Source organism: Rhinolophus sinicus, linkage group LG05 (assembly GCF_036562045.2).
Source record: "Rhinolophus sinicus isolate RSC01 linkage group LG05, ASM3656204v1, whole genome shotgun sequence".
Taxonomy (NCBI): domain Eukaryota; kingdom Metazoa; phylum Chordata; class Mammalia; order Chiroptera; family Rhinolophidae; genus Rhinolophus; species Rhinolophus sinicus.
Genome location: NC_133755.1, coordinates 64,625,608 through 64,643,315, shown reverse-complemented (window position 1 = coordinate 64,643,315; position 17,708 = coordinate 64,625,608). Strand labels below are relative to the sequence as shown.

General features: G+C 44.4%; 1 protein-coding gene across 2 annotated transcripts in view; it reads left to right on the top strand.

The window, feature by feature from the left end:
* The window catches only part of SH3RF3 (SH3 domain containing ring finger 3), a 365,943-nt gene that overhangs the window by 307,081 nt on the left and 41,154 nt on the right, over window positions 1–17,708 (top strand). For both annotated transcript variants that reach the window (XM_019715017.2, XM_019715016.2), the window contains one exon: window positions 5,286–5,620. In XM_019715017.2, the coding sequence (XP_019570576.2) occupies window positions 5,286–5,620 (335 nt within the window). The remainder of the gene's footprint in view (window positions 1–5,285; window positions 5,621–17,708) is intronic.

Genomic DNA, 17,708 nt, shown 5'->3' with positions numbered 1-17,708 from the left:
GAGCCAGGACAAGAATGAAAGAAAGGATAAGTGCTGTCAGTGCTATCATTCTAGGTATGCAAAGGAGCAGGAAAATATGACTGACAATGAAGAGATAAATCAATCAATCTGACCCACAACCAACACAGAGGTTATAATAGCAAACAAAGACATTGAAACAGTTATTATAATTTCATTCCATATGCTTAGAAAGTTAAGTAGAGACAAGATATTTGAAAGACACAAATCAAACTTCTAGAAATAAAAACTACAGTGTATGTGATCAAGAATATCCTTGATGGAATTAATGACAGATTACACATTGCTGAAGAAAATATTAGTGAACTTGAAGATACAGCAATAAAATTATGAAAAATGAAACACAGAGATAAAAGTGAATTTTAAAAAATGAACAGAGCATCAGTGAGCAATGGGACATCTTCAACTGGCTTAATATACATGTGACTGGAGTCCCCAAATTAGAGGACAAAGTTGTGAGACAGAAAAATTATTTAAAAAAATGATGACCAAAATTGTTCGAAATTTGATGAAAACTGAAAACTCACAGATCAACAAAAGTTAGTGAATCCCAAGCCTAAGAAACATGGAGAAAACTACACCAAGGCAAAATCTAATCAGATTGTTCAAAATAATTTTTTCTGTGACACAGAAAATCTTAGAAGCAGCCAGAGAAAAATATACATAAAGTCGGAAAAAAATATATAAGGATGACAGCAGATTTCTTGTCAGGAACCCTTCAGGTAAGAAGACATTTAAGAACTGAAGAAAGTACTGAAAGAAATAAATTTGTCAAGTTAGGATTCTATACCCAGAAAAAATAGGTTTCAAAAATGAAAGCAATCACAGGATGTGGAGTACAACATAGGGAATCCAGTCAATGGAATTGTAACAGCTATATACAATGTCAGAGGGGTAGTAGATTGTAGGGGCGGGGGGGTTATCACTTTGTGAGGGGTGTAAATGTCTATTACATTGTTTTGTACGCCTGAAACTAATAAAAAGAAAAAATACATCTTATTAGTAACAACACAAAAAATGAAAGCAAAATAATTATTCAGACATAGTAAAGCTAAAGGATTTCATCATTAATAGACCCACACTATGAGAAATGTTAAACAGAGTTCTTTAGGAAGAAGGAGAATGATAATAAATGGAACTATGGGTCTACCAATGGAGTGAAGAGCAATAGAAATGATATCTACTTACTGTGTTTCCCCGAAAATAAGATCTAACTGGACCATCAGCTCTAATGTGTCTTTTGGAGCAAAAATTAATATAAGACCCGGTCTTATTTTACTATAATATAAGACCGGGTATAATATAATATAATATAATATAATATAATATAATATAATCCTGGGTCTTATATTAATTTTTGCTCCAAAAGACGCATTAGAACTGATGGTCTGGCTAGGTCTTATTTTCAGGGAAATATGGTACATAAATATAATATTTTTTAATTTAAATATCTTTAAAACATAACTGAGTGTTTAAACGAAAATAAAAACAATGCAGTTTGGAATTTAAAACATATATAAAAGTAAAATGTATAATAGCAAATGCACAAAGGTTGGGAGGGGAGAAATGGAAATACTGTATATTATTGTAAGGTATTGTAAGTATATTCTTCTAATATATGGGAAGCGTTATGGAATCACTTGTCAGTAGACTATGATAAATTAAAGATGTAAGCAATCATTAAACAAAAATGGAGAGTTATGGCAAATAAGATAACAGAGGAAATAAAATGGAATCACAAGACTTCCAGTTAATCCAAAAGAAGACATGAAAAGAGGGAAAGGGAACAAACAATACATGGGTCAAATATAAAACATGTAGTAAAATGAAGGTTTAAAACTAGTTATATACATAATCTCGTTAAATGTAGATAGTCTAAATAACCCCAAATAGAATACAGAGATTGTTAGTTATTATTTTTTTAAAAAAAGACAAGACCCAACCAAATGCTGTGGGTAGGAAACAGATTTAAATACTTTCAATATAAAAATACAAATAAGTTAAAAGGATAGAACAAGATATATAGTCAATTTCTCATTAGTCATAGTAGTTATGTTTTATAGTTTCCATGAACACTGAATTCAAGAATACTGAACTACCGTATTTCTCTGAAAATAAGACCAGTCTTATATTAATTTTTGCTCCAAAATACGCATTAGGGCTTCTTCTCAGGGGATGTCTTATTTTTTCATGTACAACAATCTACATTTATTCAAGTACAGTCATGTCATCTTCTTCTGGAACATCGTCATAATGTACTAAATGCATCCATCTGGCTGACGATCTTAACTGGGGCTTATTTTCGGGATAGGTCTTACTTTTGGGGAAACACGGTATTGCTCCTAAGTGAAATATGCATGTGCATGTCACATGGATTATAATCTTAAATACTGAAAGCAACTCATCCTGGTAGATTCTATTTTCTTCATTTTACAAAAGAGAAATGAGGTTTGGAAGTGTTAAGTGACTTGTCTGAGGCCACCCCACTAACAGGTGACAGAGTCAAGATTCAAACCCATTCCGCTTGCCCTAGTGATGGATCTTCCTGCACTGCACCACCCTTACCCCTCCTGTCTCTGTCCCTGGGCAGTTCAGTATGAGATGAAATAAGAAAGCAGGGCATCACCTTGCTGCATCTCAGCTGGGAACGTATGCATTGGTGACTCAAATTTTTTGCTAATCGGTGCATGTCTGAGAATGACTGCAAAAGCACCACAGATATTGATCTGGGGGTTACAAATCAATTTTACCTAGTAGGCAAATTTGCAAATTTGGAATCTGTGAGCGATGAGGATTGGCTACCATGCTAATACTAATCAAAAGAAATCTGGATTGGTTATATTAATATCAAACAGAGTAGAATTCAGAACAAAGAATATTAATATTCATGTTAAAAAGTAATTTTATAATGATAAAGGAGATAAGTGCCTTCGGAGAAAAGAAAAATTATAGCAGGGCCAGGGGGGTTGAAATGGCAGAGGGGCAGGTTGCACTGTTCAGTGGGATTGTTGGAACATGTCTCTCAGAGAAGGTAACGTTTGAGCTGACTGGGAGTGGCTAAGAGGTCCAGCCATGCAGGTATCTGAGGGAAAGGCAGTCTGTAGAATTGTGGGCACCAAGTCTCTGAGCTGAGAAAGAACCTGCATGTGTGAGGAATAGCCAGGGGGCCAAAGTGGCTGAAGGGAAGATAAAGGGAGACATTGGGAGATGATGTCAGACCGTATGGCAGGCAGGCTTAGAACTTTCTGCAACGCCCTCTCTTATTTTGCATGCAGTTTAGCAAGAGGATGTGGTAGTCACATGGAAGCCAGCCAGAGGTGGAGGTGAGCTGTGCCGAACCTCAAGTAGAAGAACCGGAAGCAGCCCCTGTAGACACTTTCTGGGGCCCAAGTGTGATTGTTCCTCCTTAACTGAGGCATCACTTCCTGTTCCAGGGCTGTTGGACTGGGGTGAAGGAGAGTTCAGACAGCAGGGAAGAGGCAGATAAATGGCCCCAGGAGCACGGTCCAAGTCACAGATTACCTCGGGGTGATTAAATGACCCAGTGGCTTCATCGATCTGAATAATTGCTTAACCTGGTCTTCCTTTTGAAATGTGGAGCCACTTGAGTGAGGATCCAAACCCATCCCAAACCCTGAATAATTTTTTAAATCCTTAAATCAGCCTTTATATATTTCACCTCCTAGAAACAAAGGACACGGCCTGAGGCCAGGAGAACCCAGATCACCAGTTAGATGTTGCCGGCTCCTCCCACACTGTGTCAGAGGGGAGGAGGCTGGATGGAGGTTCCCTGTACAGAGTTATTTTGCAGACGGGGGAGACATGAGTCGGGTTTATGAGTGTGCGATCTATGATCTATTGAAGGAATATTTGGGAGCTAAGAATATTGTTTCATTGCATGTATTTTTTCCATGTTGCTGAAGCCGTGAATGCCACAAATTCTGGTCCTAGAAAATAGCGACAGTGTGACCTGTAATCTTTCTCTAGTGTAACAAGGCCAAAACAACTGAAACTGAGTTGCATCATGTTAGATGGGGAACTTGGCGTGCAGTGATATCTGCTGCCATGAACTGTCACCCACTTTGGGCCAGACCAGTCCAGGCTGGGAATCACTGTCCCTCTGGTGTGGCTCATTCTCTCCCCCTATTTGTTTTGTGTGTAATTAGGAGACAGTTCTTCAAAATTACTAACACAAGCTGTAGCAGGATTAATTTTAACATGGTGCTGTGTTTAGAGGGAACCATCTTTTCAAATGACAGATTTTTACAAATGTTCTGCTTTTCGAGTCCTAGCATCTTTAGGAAGCATTTTGCTGGTAGCGAGCATTTTGGTGGCTTCCTAGTTGGGAGGCTCCTGTTCTGTAAATCCAGAATCAGGCTTCCATGTGCAGGTGGATTGCCTCAGGAGGCAGAGGCTTCCCTCAAGGCTGCAGCTGGGAGAAACGACGGCCGCTTTCTCCTGCGATTGACAGCTAAGCAGCCTGGAGCACTCATCCTTAGCTCAGCCAAGTCAGTACCACGTGTGAGAAACAAAGGACGGGGCCATTACAGTCTGCATTCAAGACAGATCGAGCTGTTGACAATGATCGCCTTACCTGCAGTGGTGTCTAATAATTTTGGGGAAGCTTGAGGCTCTTTCAAGGCTTTACTTCTTCTACAGGCGTTACTTTTATGAACATTTTTAAAAATTTTATTGCGTAACAGTGTGTGTTTCTCCAGGGCCCATCAGCTCCAAGTGAAGTCGTTGTCCTTCAATCTAGTTGTGGAGGGCGCAGCTCAGCTCCAAGTCCAGTCGCCATTTTCAATCTTGGTTGCAGGGGGCACAGCCCACTATTCCATGTGGGAATCAAACCAGCAACCTTGTTGTTGAGAGCTCGTGCTCTAACCAACTGGGCCATCCGGCCACCCTTATGAACATTTTAACAAGGGTGATTGTAAAAATCTTCTGAGTGTTTTAGTTTGTCACAGCAGAGAAAACCAGAAGACTTTATAGAAAACTGGGCAGGCACTGGCACACGGTGATCTAGCAGCCAATGTTTCCGCTCCTCCTGAGGGAAGGACGTTCTGTGCAGCCTCAGGGCTTTGGGAAGACAGGGGTGCTCGGCCTCATGCTCTCTACCTGTGCAGGGTGCCCGGGTCTGGAGAGACTTGAGAGAGGCTCCCAGCACTGGGCAGACAAGTCCCAGGAAAGAAAAAGTCCATTGCAATTGCATGCTAGGTTGCAAACTAACCTGTCCACCCTGCTTTCTCTCTAATCCCGTGCTCCAGCTGCCCACTCCTCAGCTCAGGCTCAGGACCGACCGACCGCCACAGTATCACCCCTGCGCACCCAGAACTCCCCATCCCGCCTGCCCACCACCAGCCTCAGGCCTCACTCCATGGCGTCCCCGCAGCACATCCACCAGCCCCTGATGCAGGCAGTCACTGGTGTCCAGTGCCCCCGGCCAGTCATCCCGCTCACGTCAGCAGCATCAGCCATCACACCTCCCAATGTCAATGCCGCCAACCTCAACGGGGAAGCCGGAGCCGGGGCCGTTAGTGGCCTGTCAACATCCAGCCCCACCAACACGGCATGCAGACCAGAGGAGAAGAAAAATGAAAAGGTAAGTGGCCCATCCGGGTGAGCCCTGGCCCTCACCCAATGGGTTATTGTAACTCTTTGGCTCCAGACACCAATGACGTTTTGTACAATCGAGGCTTGACTGTGCGCACAGAGTTCCTTTCCTCAGATGCACCAGGTACATGACAGACGTGGAGGCCAAAGCAGCAAAGCAGCTGGTCCTTAAAGTGGAATTCAGGCAGGCCTCAGTCCTGGGAGGGTTAGCCCGAGCCCAACTATAGTTTTTATGCAAATCAGAAAGCATGTGTCTCCTCCTCAGGAAACTTTAGTTCCATCTGTTAGAGTCATTGTAATAGACTCATTTTGTTAGAACAACATGCTGATTGCCACGTGCCAGGACATTATAATAATAAATATACAAATCTACTTATGTGCAGTGTGAACAGCACCCACTCCCTTCAATGTGTCATCCTTGTACAGTCCACAACCTGTTCAACCACATGGGAAAGGCCTGTTTTCTGAGGAGAAACTAGAGGAGGATGCCAGCCTGATTGTTGGTGTGCATGTGCATAGCATTTTCAGCTATTCTTTTAACTGTGAAGGAAATTGGGCTCATTTCACAAAAGAAATCTGAGTCCAGTGAGCTTGCCTCAGTGGCCGCCCGGCTAGACACTAGATAAGCCAAGATTAGAATCCAGATTTCTAAATCAGTGCTGTCCAACAGAGCTATAAATCAAGCCACATATCTAATTTAAAATCTTCAAGTAGCCACCTTTTTAAAAAGTTAAAATAATTTTAAAATAAAATGAAACGGTGACATTCATTTTCATGGTCTAATCTATTAAACCCAATATCCAAAAATATTTATCATTTCAACATGTAACCTGTATAAAACGAAAAAGTTGTTGATAAGATGTTTTACCTGTTGTCACATTCAGTCTTTGAAAGCCAATGATCAGGCCGGTGAGACCGCCCCAGTGCTCAGGGGCCACTAAGCGGCCTGTGACCCTGGGGACAGTGTGGGCCTAGATCTTCAGCAAGGAACCAGTCTTTATTGGCCTTGCTGTATGAAAGGTTTATTCCATTCTCTCTGGGCTTTACCACAGTCTGTGGATCTTTGCATATAAACCCCGTCTTTTGATTAGAGTGTGCGAGCCAGGGTTTGGATGAGACCCTCAATACTAGATGGCATATTCAGAGTGAGGACAGCCTCTCCTGCCCTTTGGGGGTGAAACCAAAATCAGCGTTGACTGCTCAGTCCGTCAGCACAGGATTCCCTAGAGGTACAGTCACCAAGTCAGCACCCTGTGCTTGACGGGAGTCCAGGAACCCCACAGAGATGCACACACCAGACTCTTTAGGGCCTCTGGCCCAATGCTCAGGCCTCGTCGCCACCTGTCTCATCTGGTCCAGGGGAATATTATTCCTGTGCTACCTGGTATGGAAGAGGTCCCAGTCACAGCACTACTGCTGAGCTCTCAGCTGGCAAAGCTCAAATCTCCTTGAGATCAGCAAGGTGCCTGGGCATGAAGTGAAATGGTTGCTCTGTGTTTTGTGTGCATGGCTGTTTGAAAATCACTTAGGCTTTGAGCTGCTCCCTTCCACCTGCAGCTTTATTAGGAGATGTGGCTGGGTCGTGTAGGGAGGCAGAGGTGGGGGTCTAGTCCCATCCTCTCACTTGGACATTTTTCCTGGAAGACAAGATACCCTAGGCCTCCAAGCTACTGAAAAAAAGCAGGAGGCAGACTTGGAAAAGGGAGAGCCATAATAGCTCTATAAACATTCCTGTTTCTTTGCCACAAAATTCTGTCTCTCTGGTTTGTGAAACTGGCTTCTATGTGGCTCAGTACTGAGTAGAGTCAGGATTGTAGGAATCTACCTAGAGAGTGATATTGTTCACCATCTCTGCCCCGCTAAGTGTGTAACTAATGGAAACCAGCACCGGGTCTGTCTTCAATGTTCCGGGTCTGTTAGACACTTAGCAGATATTTTGCTTTCACTCAAGATCACTCTCTGCTAACAAGTTTACTATATCAGCAAAGAATTGTTGAGTCCAGGGGACACCCAAAGTGTCCCTCTTGATGAAAGTCATCTTGGACGGAAGCTCTGCTGCCAGGTGGAAAGCAGTAGACACGTCAACTTAGCTCGAACTGCTGCCCAGGTCGGGCTTGGCAGTGGAAAAGCACAGGCTGACAGCGGCCTGTACCCAGCTGTGCTCGGGGTTGGGCGCAGACCACTCACAGCACAGGGAGCAGTGGATGCTGTGCTCCCAAGTGGGAAGTAAAATGGACTTTGTGGGATTGAGTGAGCGTGTGTCTATAGGTACAGCAACAATTGTCAGCGCCAAACCCTGGGAGACAAGTACATCATCCAGCCAAATGTTATGTGTAGTTTTCATTTCTCACCTTTCAAACAAAGAAAAAAAAAAAAAGAAAAAAAAAGCTAGTCTGAAAAAAACACCTGTTAATGTTTTTCCCATCTGTATTCTCAGTTGAATTTTTTCTAATTTATAATAAGGTGCACAATGTCCACAGTTGCTCTTTCTAGCAGAAGAGCCGCGATGAGGGCTGTTTAAATGCCATTCCTCACAAGCAAGCGAGCCTGTGTGGTGTGCCCTGAACCAGCAGTCTGCGTCTGCCCCTGCCTTGTCATCACTACCGCTGAGAGATTTGCCCCATCTTGAGAACACAATGGTCAGTTTCAAGTCTATTTCTGGGTAACCCTTATAGATGTCCACATGCCTGAGTAGGGCAAAAAAGTTTTCTAAAGTAACTGGCAGTATTCTCCAGGCTGTTTCTGTTGTTGAATTTTCTCCAAGGGAAACACAGTGAGCTCCCAGCCGTGATGTCTGCAGAGACCCAAACCTCAGTGCCTGTGTGTTTGCATAGTTCTAAACTCTGCTGAAATTTGATCCAGGACCTTCCACACGTGTGCTTGTAAGAGAAAGCCTTGACTGAATGGGGCTGCGGGCACCCGGACAGCTTGCAGTCAGTGACTAGCAGTGGTGACGTGCTCAGGAAGGATGGAGAAGCTCATGGCTATCTTGCAGCCGTCAGCATCTGACCTTAAGGCCTTCCCTGGCCACCTAGCTAGAGGTCACTCGTTTACTCACCTGCCTGTTTATTGCAATGAGCATGTGTGAGCCAGGCAGAGTGCTGGGCACTGGGGTCTATAGCAATGGAAGCTTAGGCCCTGGTCTGAGGGGCACAGAGTCTAGTACAGGGACGGGGACTGGTAAGCAGGCAACTGCAATAGAGTGGGACAGGTCTGGGGATGCGGCCACGGGGGCAAGAAGGGTGCCTGATCCGGGAACCGGGATGGCCCCTGAGGGAGCTTCTGTCTGACAGGTGGGAGGACCTCCAGGCTGAGGAACTAAGCAGAGGCCAAACCATGTGTCCAAGGGTGAGGAGCCCGTGAGCAGCTGGGAGACAGCAAGGCAGCTCTTGAAGGGTTTTGTCAGCCATTTGTGCTCAGCCATTGGAGTTGTCTGGTGCTGGGCAGAGGGTGAAATCTAAGGCCAGATCAAAGGATGCAGGCTGTGCTTCTGCCCTCCCCTGAGCTCTGAGCCTCTTGCTGTTTTTACTCTTCCTCTTCAGTTAACCATGCCCCACACTGTGACTCTTCTACTGAGCCTGACTTCATGCAATGCTCTCCTGCTGTTAATGTGCCCACAAGGCACATACCCTTTCCTGTGACCTTGGCAGCAGCACCTTTCAAACCACATGTTTGAAAATGACCCATTCATGAGCCACAAAACCAATTTAGTGTATTTGGACCAACATTTTTTTTTTTTTTTTTTAGATTGAATGGGCTACCTAGGATGGAATAGACTAGATCAGCCTACATGTCACACAGTGGCATCAGATATTGGAGGAAACAGTTGATGTTGAGTCTGCTGAGTCCTGCTATAAAACTTATTTCAAAGAAATCTCAGAGCCCTGAAGAATGCCTTGCTCAGAGGAGGCATCTAGTGATATTTATAGGCTAAAGACGAAAGTTGGAAAAACTGTTGCCAATGACTTTTCACTGCCATGACTAATGAGAAAGTATTTTATGGATCAGAAGGAAGTTAACTTTCTGCTTATAGATGAGATAGTTTCAGTTTCATAGAATAGAATATTGGAACTGGAAAGAGCCACTAAAGATCTTTTCATTAAACTCCTCATTTTCAGTAATGCTCCTGAAGCTCAGAGATGTTGAGAGATTTGTCTAGGGTCACACAGCATTGGCAGTAGAGCCAGCATAAGAAATCTGGTTCCCAGCTTCTATGTCACTGTTATGGTATCTTGGCTTCAGTGTGCTGACTTGTGGTGGCCTCTCCAGTGCAAGTGCGTTTGGCTTGTTTAGGAGTCCCAAAATGAGAAGTCTGGGGTAGCTGCTGACAGGAAGCCATGAGTTCAGCCCAGGAGAAGGGGGTCTGCGCCTGAGTGTCTGCCTTCTGGTTCCATGTTGAACTCAACTGCAGCTATAGCCCCATGACAGTGAACCACTTGACCAAATCCACGTGGATGGCATGACTTTTATAATGAAGGCTTTGGGAAACTGGTTTTGTCTGAAAGGAATGGAAGACCTCAGAATGACCCATGACAACAGTACGTTGGCCCGGCTCTTAGCGGGGACGTTATGGAAAATGTGTTTGCAAATGAACTTGTTCTTTATTACCTACATCTCACCCATTTAAAAGTGTGTGTGTGTGTGTGTGTGTGTGTGTGTGTATACATTTGTATGTGATAAGGTGTTTCCCCAAAAATAAGACTTAGCTGGACCATCAGCTTTAATGCATCTTTTGGAGCAAAAATTAATATAAGACCTGGTCTTATTTTAATATAATGTAAGACCGGGTATAATATAATATAATATACCGGGTCTTATATTAATTTTTGCTTCAAAAGACACACTATAGCTGATTGTCCAGCTAGGTCTTATTTTGGGGGAAACACAGTATATATATATATGATAATAAAAAGACACATATATATAGGGTTATAATTATATTTTTAATGAAAACCCAGGAATGTACAATCTCAATAAATCTTGAGAGTGAAGCTCTTTAGAACAACCAGGCAGCTTTTTCTAAAGTGAAGAGTCACTGGTGTATGAATTTATTTTCTCTCCCTTTGGGGCTCTGCAGTAAGCAAGCCTTTACTTCTGCTGTTTCAAAAATGCAGTCTGGGAAAGGGCTGCCATAGGCTCTGTAATCAACGTCTCAGTCACTGCCAGCATGCTTCCATATTTGAGACAAGCAGATGCCTTCCTGCCATCACATGCTAGCTGGTGAGCCCTGCCAGCCCAGCCAGCGGTGGAAAGGTATTCTACTCTGTCTGTTAACATTAACAGTACTGAATTCCATGATAGGTCTAGTCCTCAAACTGATCTCTCAGGGAATACTTGCCCCTGACTTGCTTGCTAGTCAGGCCCAAATATGCAGAAACCATCAGACCAGGGCTGTGGCCACAGCAGACAAGGAGGACTCGTAAAGCATTACTGGGCCCACAGACCCACATGGCAAATCCCTGTGGCCTTTGGGAACCCTGTCTGCCCCAGGAATGAGTCACCGTGGAGTCTGGTGATCAGCTGGTCAGCGATGGGCTGTGGAAGCCTGCTTCCTCCCAGGGGCACTCTTGCTGGGCAGTTGCACTTGTGCCCTGGCTGAGCAGAGGGGCCCCTTTTGTGTGATGTGGGCCGCTGGGAATGCTGGCAACGTCAGACCTTCTCCTCAACTCGACTCCCTGTAGTTGGGCTGCTGTCTGTGGGATGAGGAAAGCTGGCATTCGGCTGATGAGTAATTTTCAGGCTGAAAATGAACCCACCCTGAAAGCATGAATCCCAGCTGTCAAAACAGAGTCATTCTGAAGTTTTACAGGCAACTTATTTTTGGAAGAGGGCATGCTGCCGGAGTGTCACTTCCTTGGTGACAAGGGCAGCAACTTCTTCCTCATGCACATCAGAGCACAGCTCCCCTAGTGGGACAGGACCGTGGCCTCTCCCCGTTCTGTATAGAGCTCAGAGGCGGCCTGGAGACCTTGTCCTGGTGTTTGCTCTCTCCCAGAAAATTCACCACAGGCCAGGCCACCCTTGTCCCCTCCCCAGTTCTCCCATAGAAACCCCTGGCCTTTGTCCTGGATGAGACTTGATCCAGTGCACTTTCAGATCTTGGCTTGGTGGGAGGTACAAATGTGAACATGGTGGTCCTGAGGGCAAGGTGACCTGCCCGAGGCCATGCAGCTGTTAGTCACTGGCGATAAAACAAGGACTCTGGGTGCTCCTATTGGCCAGCTCCTCCATTGGGTGCCAGGGGCTCATGCCACTGAGCATTCAGGGTACAGCTGGGGATGGCGGGGTAGGAGGAAGCAGGAGCCCAAATTACTTCAGCAGTGAATGAAACTGAATTTGGAGAACAAAGGCACAAATCGATTAATTATCATGGGTCTGGGGCATGGCTGCCTGGTATAAATCAGGGCTCTTCTATTTTCCAACTGTGCGACTTTGGGTAAGCTCCTTTGCCCCCCTAATGCCTCAGTTTCTTCATCTGTAAAATGGGGATGATAGCATCTACCACCCTGAGTTTGGAGAGAAGTAAATTAGTTAATCTCATAAATGCTTAATACAATATTTGGAGCAAAAATATTAAAAATCATTCTTAAGAATTTGACAGTTTGCTGAAGGCCAGATCCCACAGGAATTATGAGATAGATACAGATGTAAAACTTATATCCCTAAGGCTTCTAATAAAAGATGAAAAAGAGATTTGATTTTGCAGTTTTAGAAAAAAGACACTCAACACTGCCAAATTGAGAGCTGTAGGCTACTCAAAAATGAACCTGAATTGATTGGTGTACTCTATTTGTGAAATGATGTTTATTCATCTCCTCAAGCACTGGAGATTTTATTTCCTGGTTGATTTTTTTCTATGTCCACCAAGAAACAAAGATATAAAGGGTATTTTTTTTTTAAGATGTCACTTTTGTACCTGACATTTAGCCTGAACAATGGATAGAGCCCAAGAAAACTATTTTAGTCAGAGGTTGGGTATCAAGTGCAAAACATCAAACCAAAATTCATTTTTTAAATAGTCATAAACTCTAGAAATGGAAAAGAATTTGTGAGTCACCTGTAATAGCCATGGGGTCCTGTAACCATCCCCAGAGGGCAAAGTTTACCATAACTGATCAGGATTAGTGGGGAAATTTATACTCTACTGACACAGTGCTCCTGTGTCACAGTGACACACAGAGATGAGTATGACAGCATGGCTGGTGATGTAGAAAATAGGCCTTCGAGTGGCACTGCAATGGCCATGAGCCACTGGGCACACTGGATTCCCACATCAAGTTTGGATTCTCTTCTGCTGCAGTCTACCACTGTTACCACCTTCCTTTTCGAATGACATATCCTCACATTGCTCATAAGGACATGGGATATTTTTTTCCAGTCTTCCATGCCCAGAAGAGCTCAGCTAATGGAATCAGTTCAAAAGAAAAACATATATACACACCCCATAAACCACACCAGAAGGTAATGCCTCCAGAGCGGACCCATGAGGCTGCCCTTCCCAAAAGGCAAACAGTGTCAGTATGAGAGGGCATCTCAAATGTTTCAGAGAACTTGTGGATGCTTTCCCATGTTGTCATGTGACTGCGGGGAATGCTGAGAAAGAACAGAGAGCGCTGGCGTCATCATTGAGTTTGTTGTGGCTTCATTTTGTTTTGTGGAGCACACAGACAGTGGTGCTGGAGGCAAAGGGCATTCTGTCACCTCAGCGGGGTAAGACAGCTTTATGCCATCATTTCCTCTAGGGTGAAGTCACTCTGAGGGCAGACTTAATTATCATTTGCCTGCTATTTTATGTGCTTAGTAATTCCTTCTAGGCCACGTCTTAATAAATTACAAGACACATTTCCATGTAGCGTGAGAATAAAGTTAATTAATCTTTTTAGGAGATTCACATTCATTCTATCATTAATCTCAAGTAGAACGAAGAGGTCAAGTTCATGAAAATGTTATTGCTTTATGATCTCTGTGAGACTAGCAGTAATAGCTAGCTTTCTGGCTTGCATCCACTGCCGTCTAACTCTTATTGTTTCTCTCCTTCACTTTATATCATCTTAGACTAATCTTTTAGACTTCAGTTTGTTTAATATTAAAATGGGAATAATGTCTTCTGCTAACAATGGAAAATTAATTATTGGTGTGTATCCGTCAAGGTTCTCCAGAGAAACAGAACCGATAGGAGACATAGATATAAATATTTCTTTTAAAGAGTGGCTCATGCAGTGGTTGTGGAGGCTGGCAAGCCGAAAATCAGTGGGGCAGGCCAACAGTCAGAAACTTCAGGCAGGAGTTGACGCTGCCACCTGGAGGCAGAAATTCTTTTTCCCCAGGAAACCTCAGATTGCTCTTTAAGGCCTTCAGATGATACGTGACGCCCACCCATGATAGAGGCACATCCTCTAAATAATCTCCTTTACTTAAAGTCAACTGGTTGTGGAAGTTAATCACATCTAAAACCTCCTCGGAAATCTCTAGACCAGTGTTTGACTGAATGCTAGGCACCATAGCCTAGCCAAGTTAACACATAATATTAACCATTACAGTCTACCCCTTGTCAACTTGGCACCCATACCCATCTCTGTAAACCATCCTTGGTCTCCAAATAAAGATCATAGTGAAGTCATACTTCTGCCGAACATAATACAGCGATCCTGTGTAACACTGAATATGCACAAACCCTTTTCTCAGAAGAGGATACAAAGTCCTTAAGTGATGTTTACTCTTCTCCTCTCTCCTCCATACCTTGTAACTTACATACTGGAACGTAAAGTCAGTACAACTTATGTTACATGATAAGGGGATAAGACAATGAAGGAAACGTATTTTACATGTGTGATATATATATATGCATACATATGTACATACACAAACATATTCGTGACAAAATAAAGAGGAAATTGTCACGACAATCACAGTTTTTGTTTTTGTAAGTGGCTGTAGCTGGTATTCATCACTACCTTCTTCTATTGCTGCCTTCCCCTTTCTATTATTGCATATTCCCTTTGCCCAAGCACCTAAGCCAGTCGTGCTTCTTTACCTGGTGGGGTAACCCAAACATTCATTCCTGAAGGGTGTGGGTCATTCTTAGTCTTGCCTGAATTGGGTTGTTTTGGTTTTTAATTGACGTTCATCACAGGGCATGGGAATACTAAGAGATGCCCTAAGGAATGGCCTGTATTCCAGACATATTCTTCCTTGCCTCCATTGTGGAACAGCTGTCCAATTCCCCCTTGGTGGTCAGAATCAGTTACCACACCCAGCACAGTAACCACTTTCTTTGCCTGTTGATTCAGAGTCAAGAGGAGTCCAAAATGGCTGGGAAGCAGTCTTAACTTTCAGTTCAATGGCATCATTTTTGAGTCTCCTTTGGAACTAACACTTCTAGATCAGCAGAGAGCATAAGATCATGGGGACAGAAATAAAAGCTTTTGCAATTGAGTCACTAGGGGTAAGAGTATAAAGTGCTGGTCTTTGCTACTGGTGGATTGGCCACTCAGCACTAGCTATAACCAAGTTGGTCTTGGTGAGTGGAAGTCTGTGATGCTGAGCCCATGCATCACCTCCACTCTGCAGCAATAGCCCCTTTGACAGGGCTGGCTGGGGGAAGAGGATGGCTGGTACGCATGGAATGTGTCATTAAAATCCTCCTCTGCTGAGGTCAGCCTTTGGTGAGCATTCACATGGGACATACATTTATCTCCACATGACTTTCCTATTAATCAAAGTCTATCCATATACCATTTTCCCAGACCTCCTTGTCATCAATTTTCCAATCCTATTCCTTCCAAGTCCCTGACCTTCCAGATAAACCACTGGCCACAGCTTATGAATCAGTATACAGTCACGCCTCTAGCCTTTCTCGTTTCAAGCAAATTAACAACCAAGTGTGCTGCTCCAAGTTCTGCCAGCTGGGAGGACTTCCCTTCACCACGGTCCTTCAGGGATGCCCCATAAAGAGGCCGTAGTGCTGCAGCTGTCCACTTTGGAGTGGCGGCTGTGCATCTGTAAATGAGGCCCTAGCTTCTCTTCCTCTCCCAGCTGATCATAGGGAACTTCCTGTGATGTCATAGGTGCAGGCTGGGAGAGAGGAGTATATCAGGTGTTGGATCAAGGGCATTTAGGCCACTTCTTCATGTAACTGACGTATGCCTTGGGGCCTGCGTGGGCCGGACTGTATATACCACTGCCATTTAATGCTGGAGTGCCACTGTGCATTCCCAACTTTAGAGTCTGGTGGGTCAGGTAACACCCAGTTCATGATGGGCAGCTCAGGTCACATGGTAACTTGGTGGCCCATGTTTAAGCAGTTATTCTCTAGTAAGCCCAGTAGTAGGCCCAGAGCTATTTCTCAAGAGGAATGTACTTATTTAAAGGAGGTAGCAGGGGTTTGCTCCAAACTTCTAAGGGCCCAAGCAGCAGTTCTCCTATAGCGGCCTGCCAACGGCTCCAGACAGCATCCCTGTCTGCAGCTGCCACTTAAGCCCCATTGTACCTGCTGGATCCTGTGGCCCAAGTGGCAGAGCCTTCTTTTGTTCCGGGCCCTGCTCAAAATTAGCAGTTTTTCTGGTCACTCAATAAACAGTCTGGAGTAGCTCGCCCAGATGAGGACTCTGTTGCCTGCAAAATCCCAAGAGCCATTCCTGTTGTGTCTATCTTCTGGTTTTAGGTGGGGCCAGGTGCAACCACTTCCCCGTCACCTTAGGAGGCATATCTCAACATGCCCTGCACCAGGGGACCCCTAGAAGTTTCACTGAGGTGGAAGGCCCCTGAATTTTTGTTGGATTTGTTTTTCATCCTCTGACACACAAAGTCTAGTATCCAATAAGCCTAGTTCTCACTAGGTCCCATCAGTATCATGTCATCAATACAACGGGACTGTGTGATCGCTCGAGAAAGGGGAAGGTGACCAAGATCCCTGCAAACTAAATTATAGCATAGGGCTGCGGAGTTGATCTACTCCTGAGTAGGACAGTGAAGGTGTATTGCTGGCCTTGCCAGCTGAACTCAAACTGCTTCTGGTGGTCTCTGTTAACAGGTATGGAGAAAAAACACATTTGCTAGGTCCATAGCTGCCTACCAGGTACCAGGAGGTGTGTTCATTTGCTCAAGCAATGAAACCACATCTGGTAGAGCAGCTGCAATTGGAATCACCACCTGGTTAAGCTTATGATAGAGCTCCAAGACCCATCTGTCCTGCAAAGGCCAGATGGGACAGTTGAATGGGGGTGTGATGGGAATTCCATCCCTGCATCTTTCGAGTCCTTGATGGTGACACTAATCTCTGCCATCCCTACAGGGATGCCGTATTGCTTTGGATTTACTTTCCTGGGTAGAAGCAGTTCTAGTGGTTTACATTTGGCCTTTCCTATCATAATAGCCCTCATTCCACCAGTCAGGGAACCAGTGTGGGGATTCTGCCAGTTGCTGAGTATGTCTATTCTACTTACATCATCTGGATCTGGGGGAATAACAAAGAATGGGTTCAAGGACCCAGTGGACCCACTGTGAGATGTACCTGAGCTGAAATTCCATGCATCAGCCCACATCCGTGCACCCCTATTCTGACTTGTAGTGCACAGTGACATTTTGGATCTCCTGGAATTAATGTCAATTCAGAGCCAATGCCCAGCAGTCCCTGAAAGGTCTGATTATTTCCTTTTACCCAGTGCACCGACATCCTGGTAAAAAGCTGCAGGTCCTTTGGGGAAGGCTGAGAACAATAGTAAATGTATACGCGTAAATTGTTGGCAATGCAGTGGGGTCCTTCCTCAAGAGGACCTGGCTTCTCCTTCACTGAAGGGGTTCTCGATTTATAAGTCTGGGAATTGATTCAGAGGCTGACTCTCTGTTTTTATGATTCTAAGTAGACTTCTGCTTACTAGACCTGGCACTCTTCTGCTTATGCAGCCCAAGTTAGAATTTAGTGGAGTGCCCAGCTACTTGTAGGGACACCACGATCAACCAGCCACCACTGTAGGCCTGCACAAATCAGACTGTTCTCATTGATGATTTGACTCTGCTGTCCATTATGGTAACCATGCCCACATTGTGTTTGGCACTTAAATGCTACCGCTTGGTCC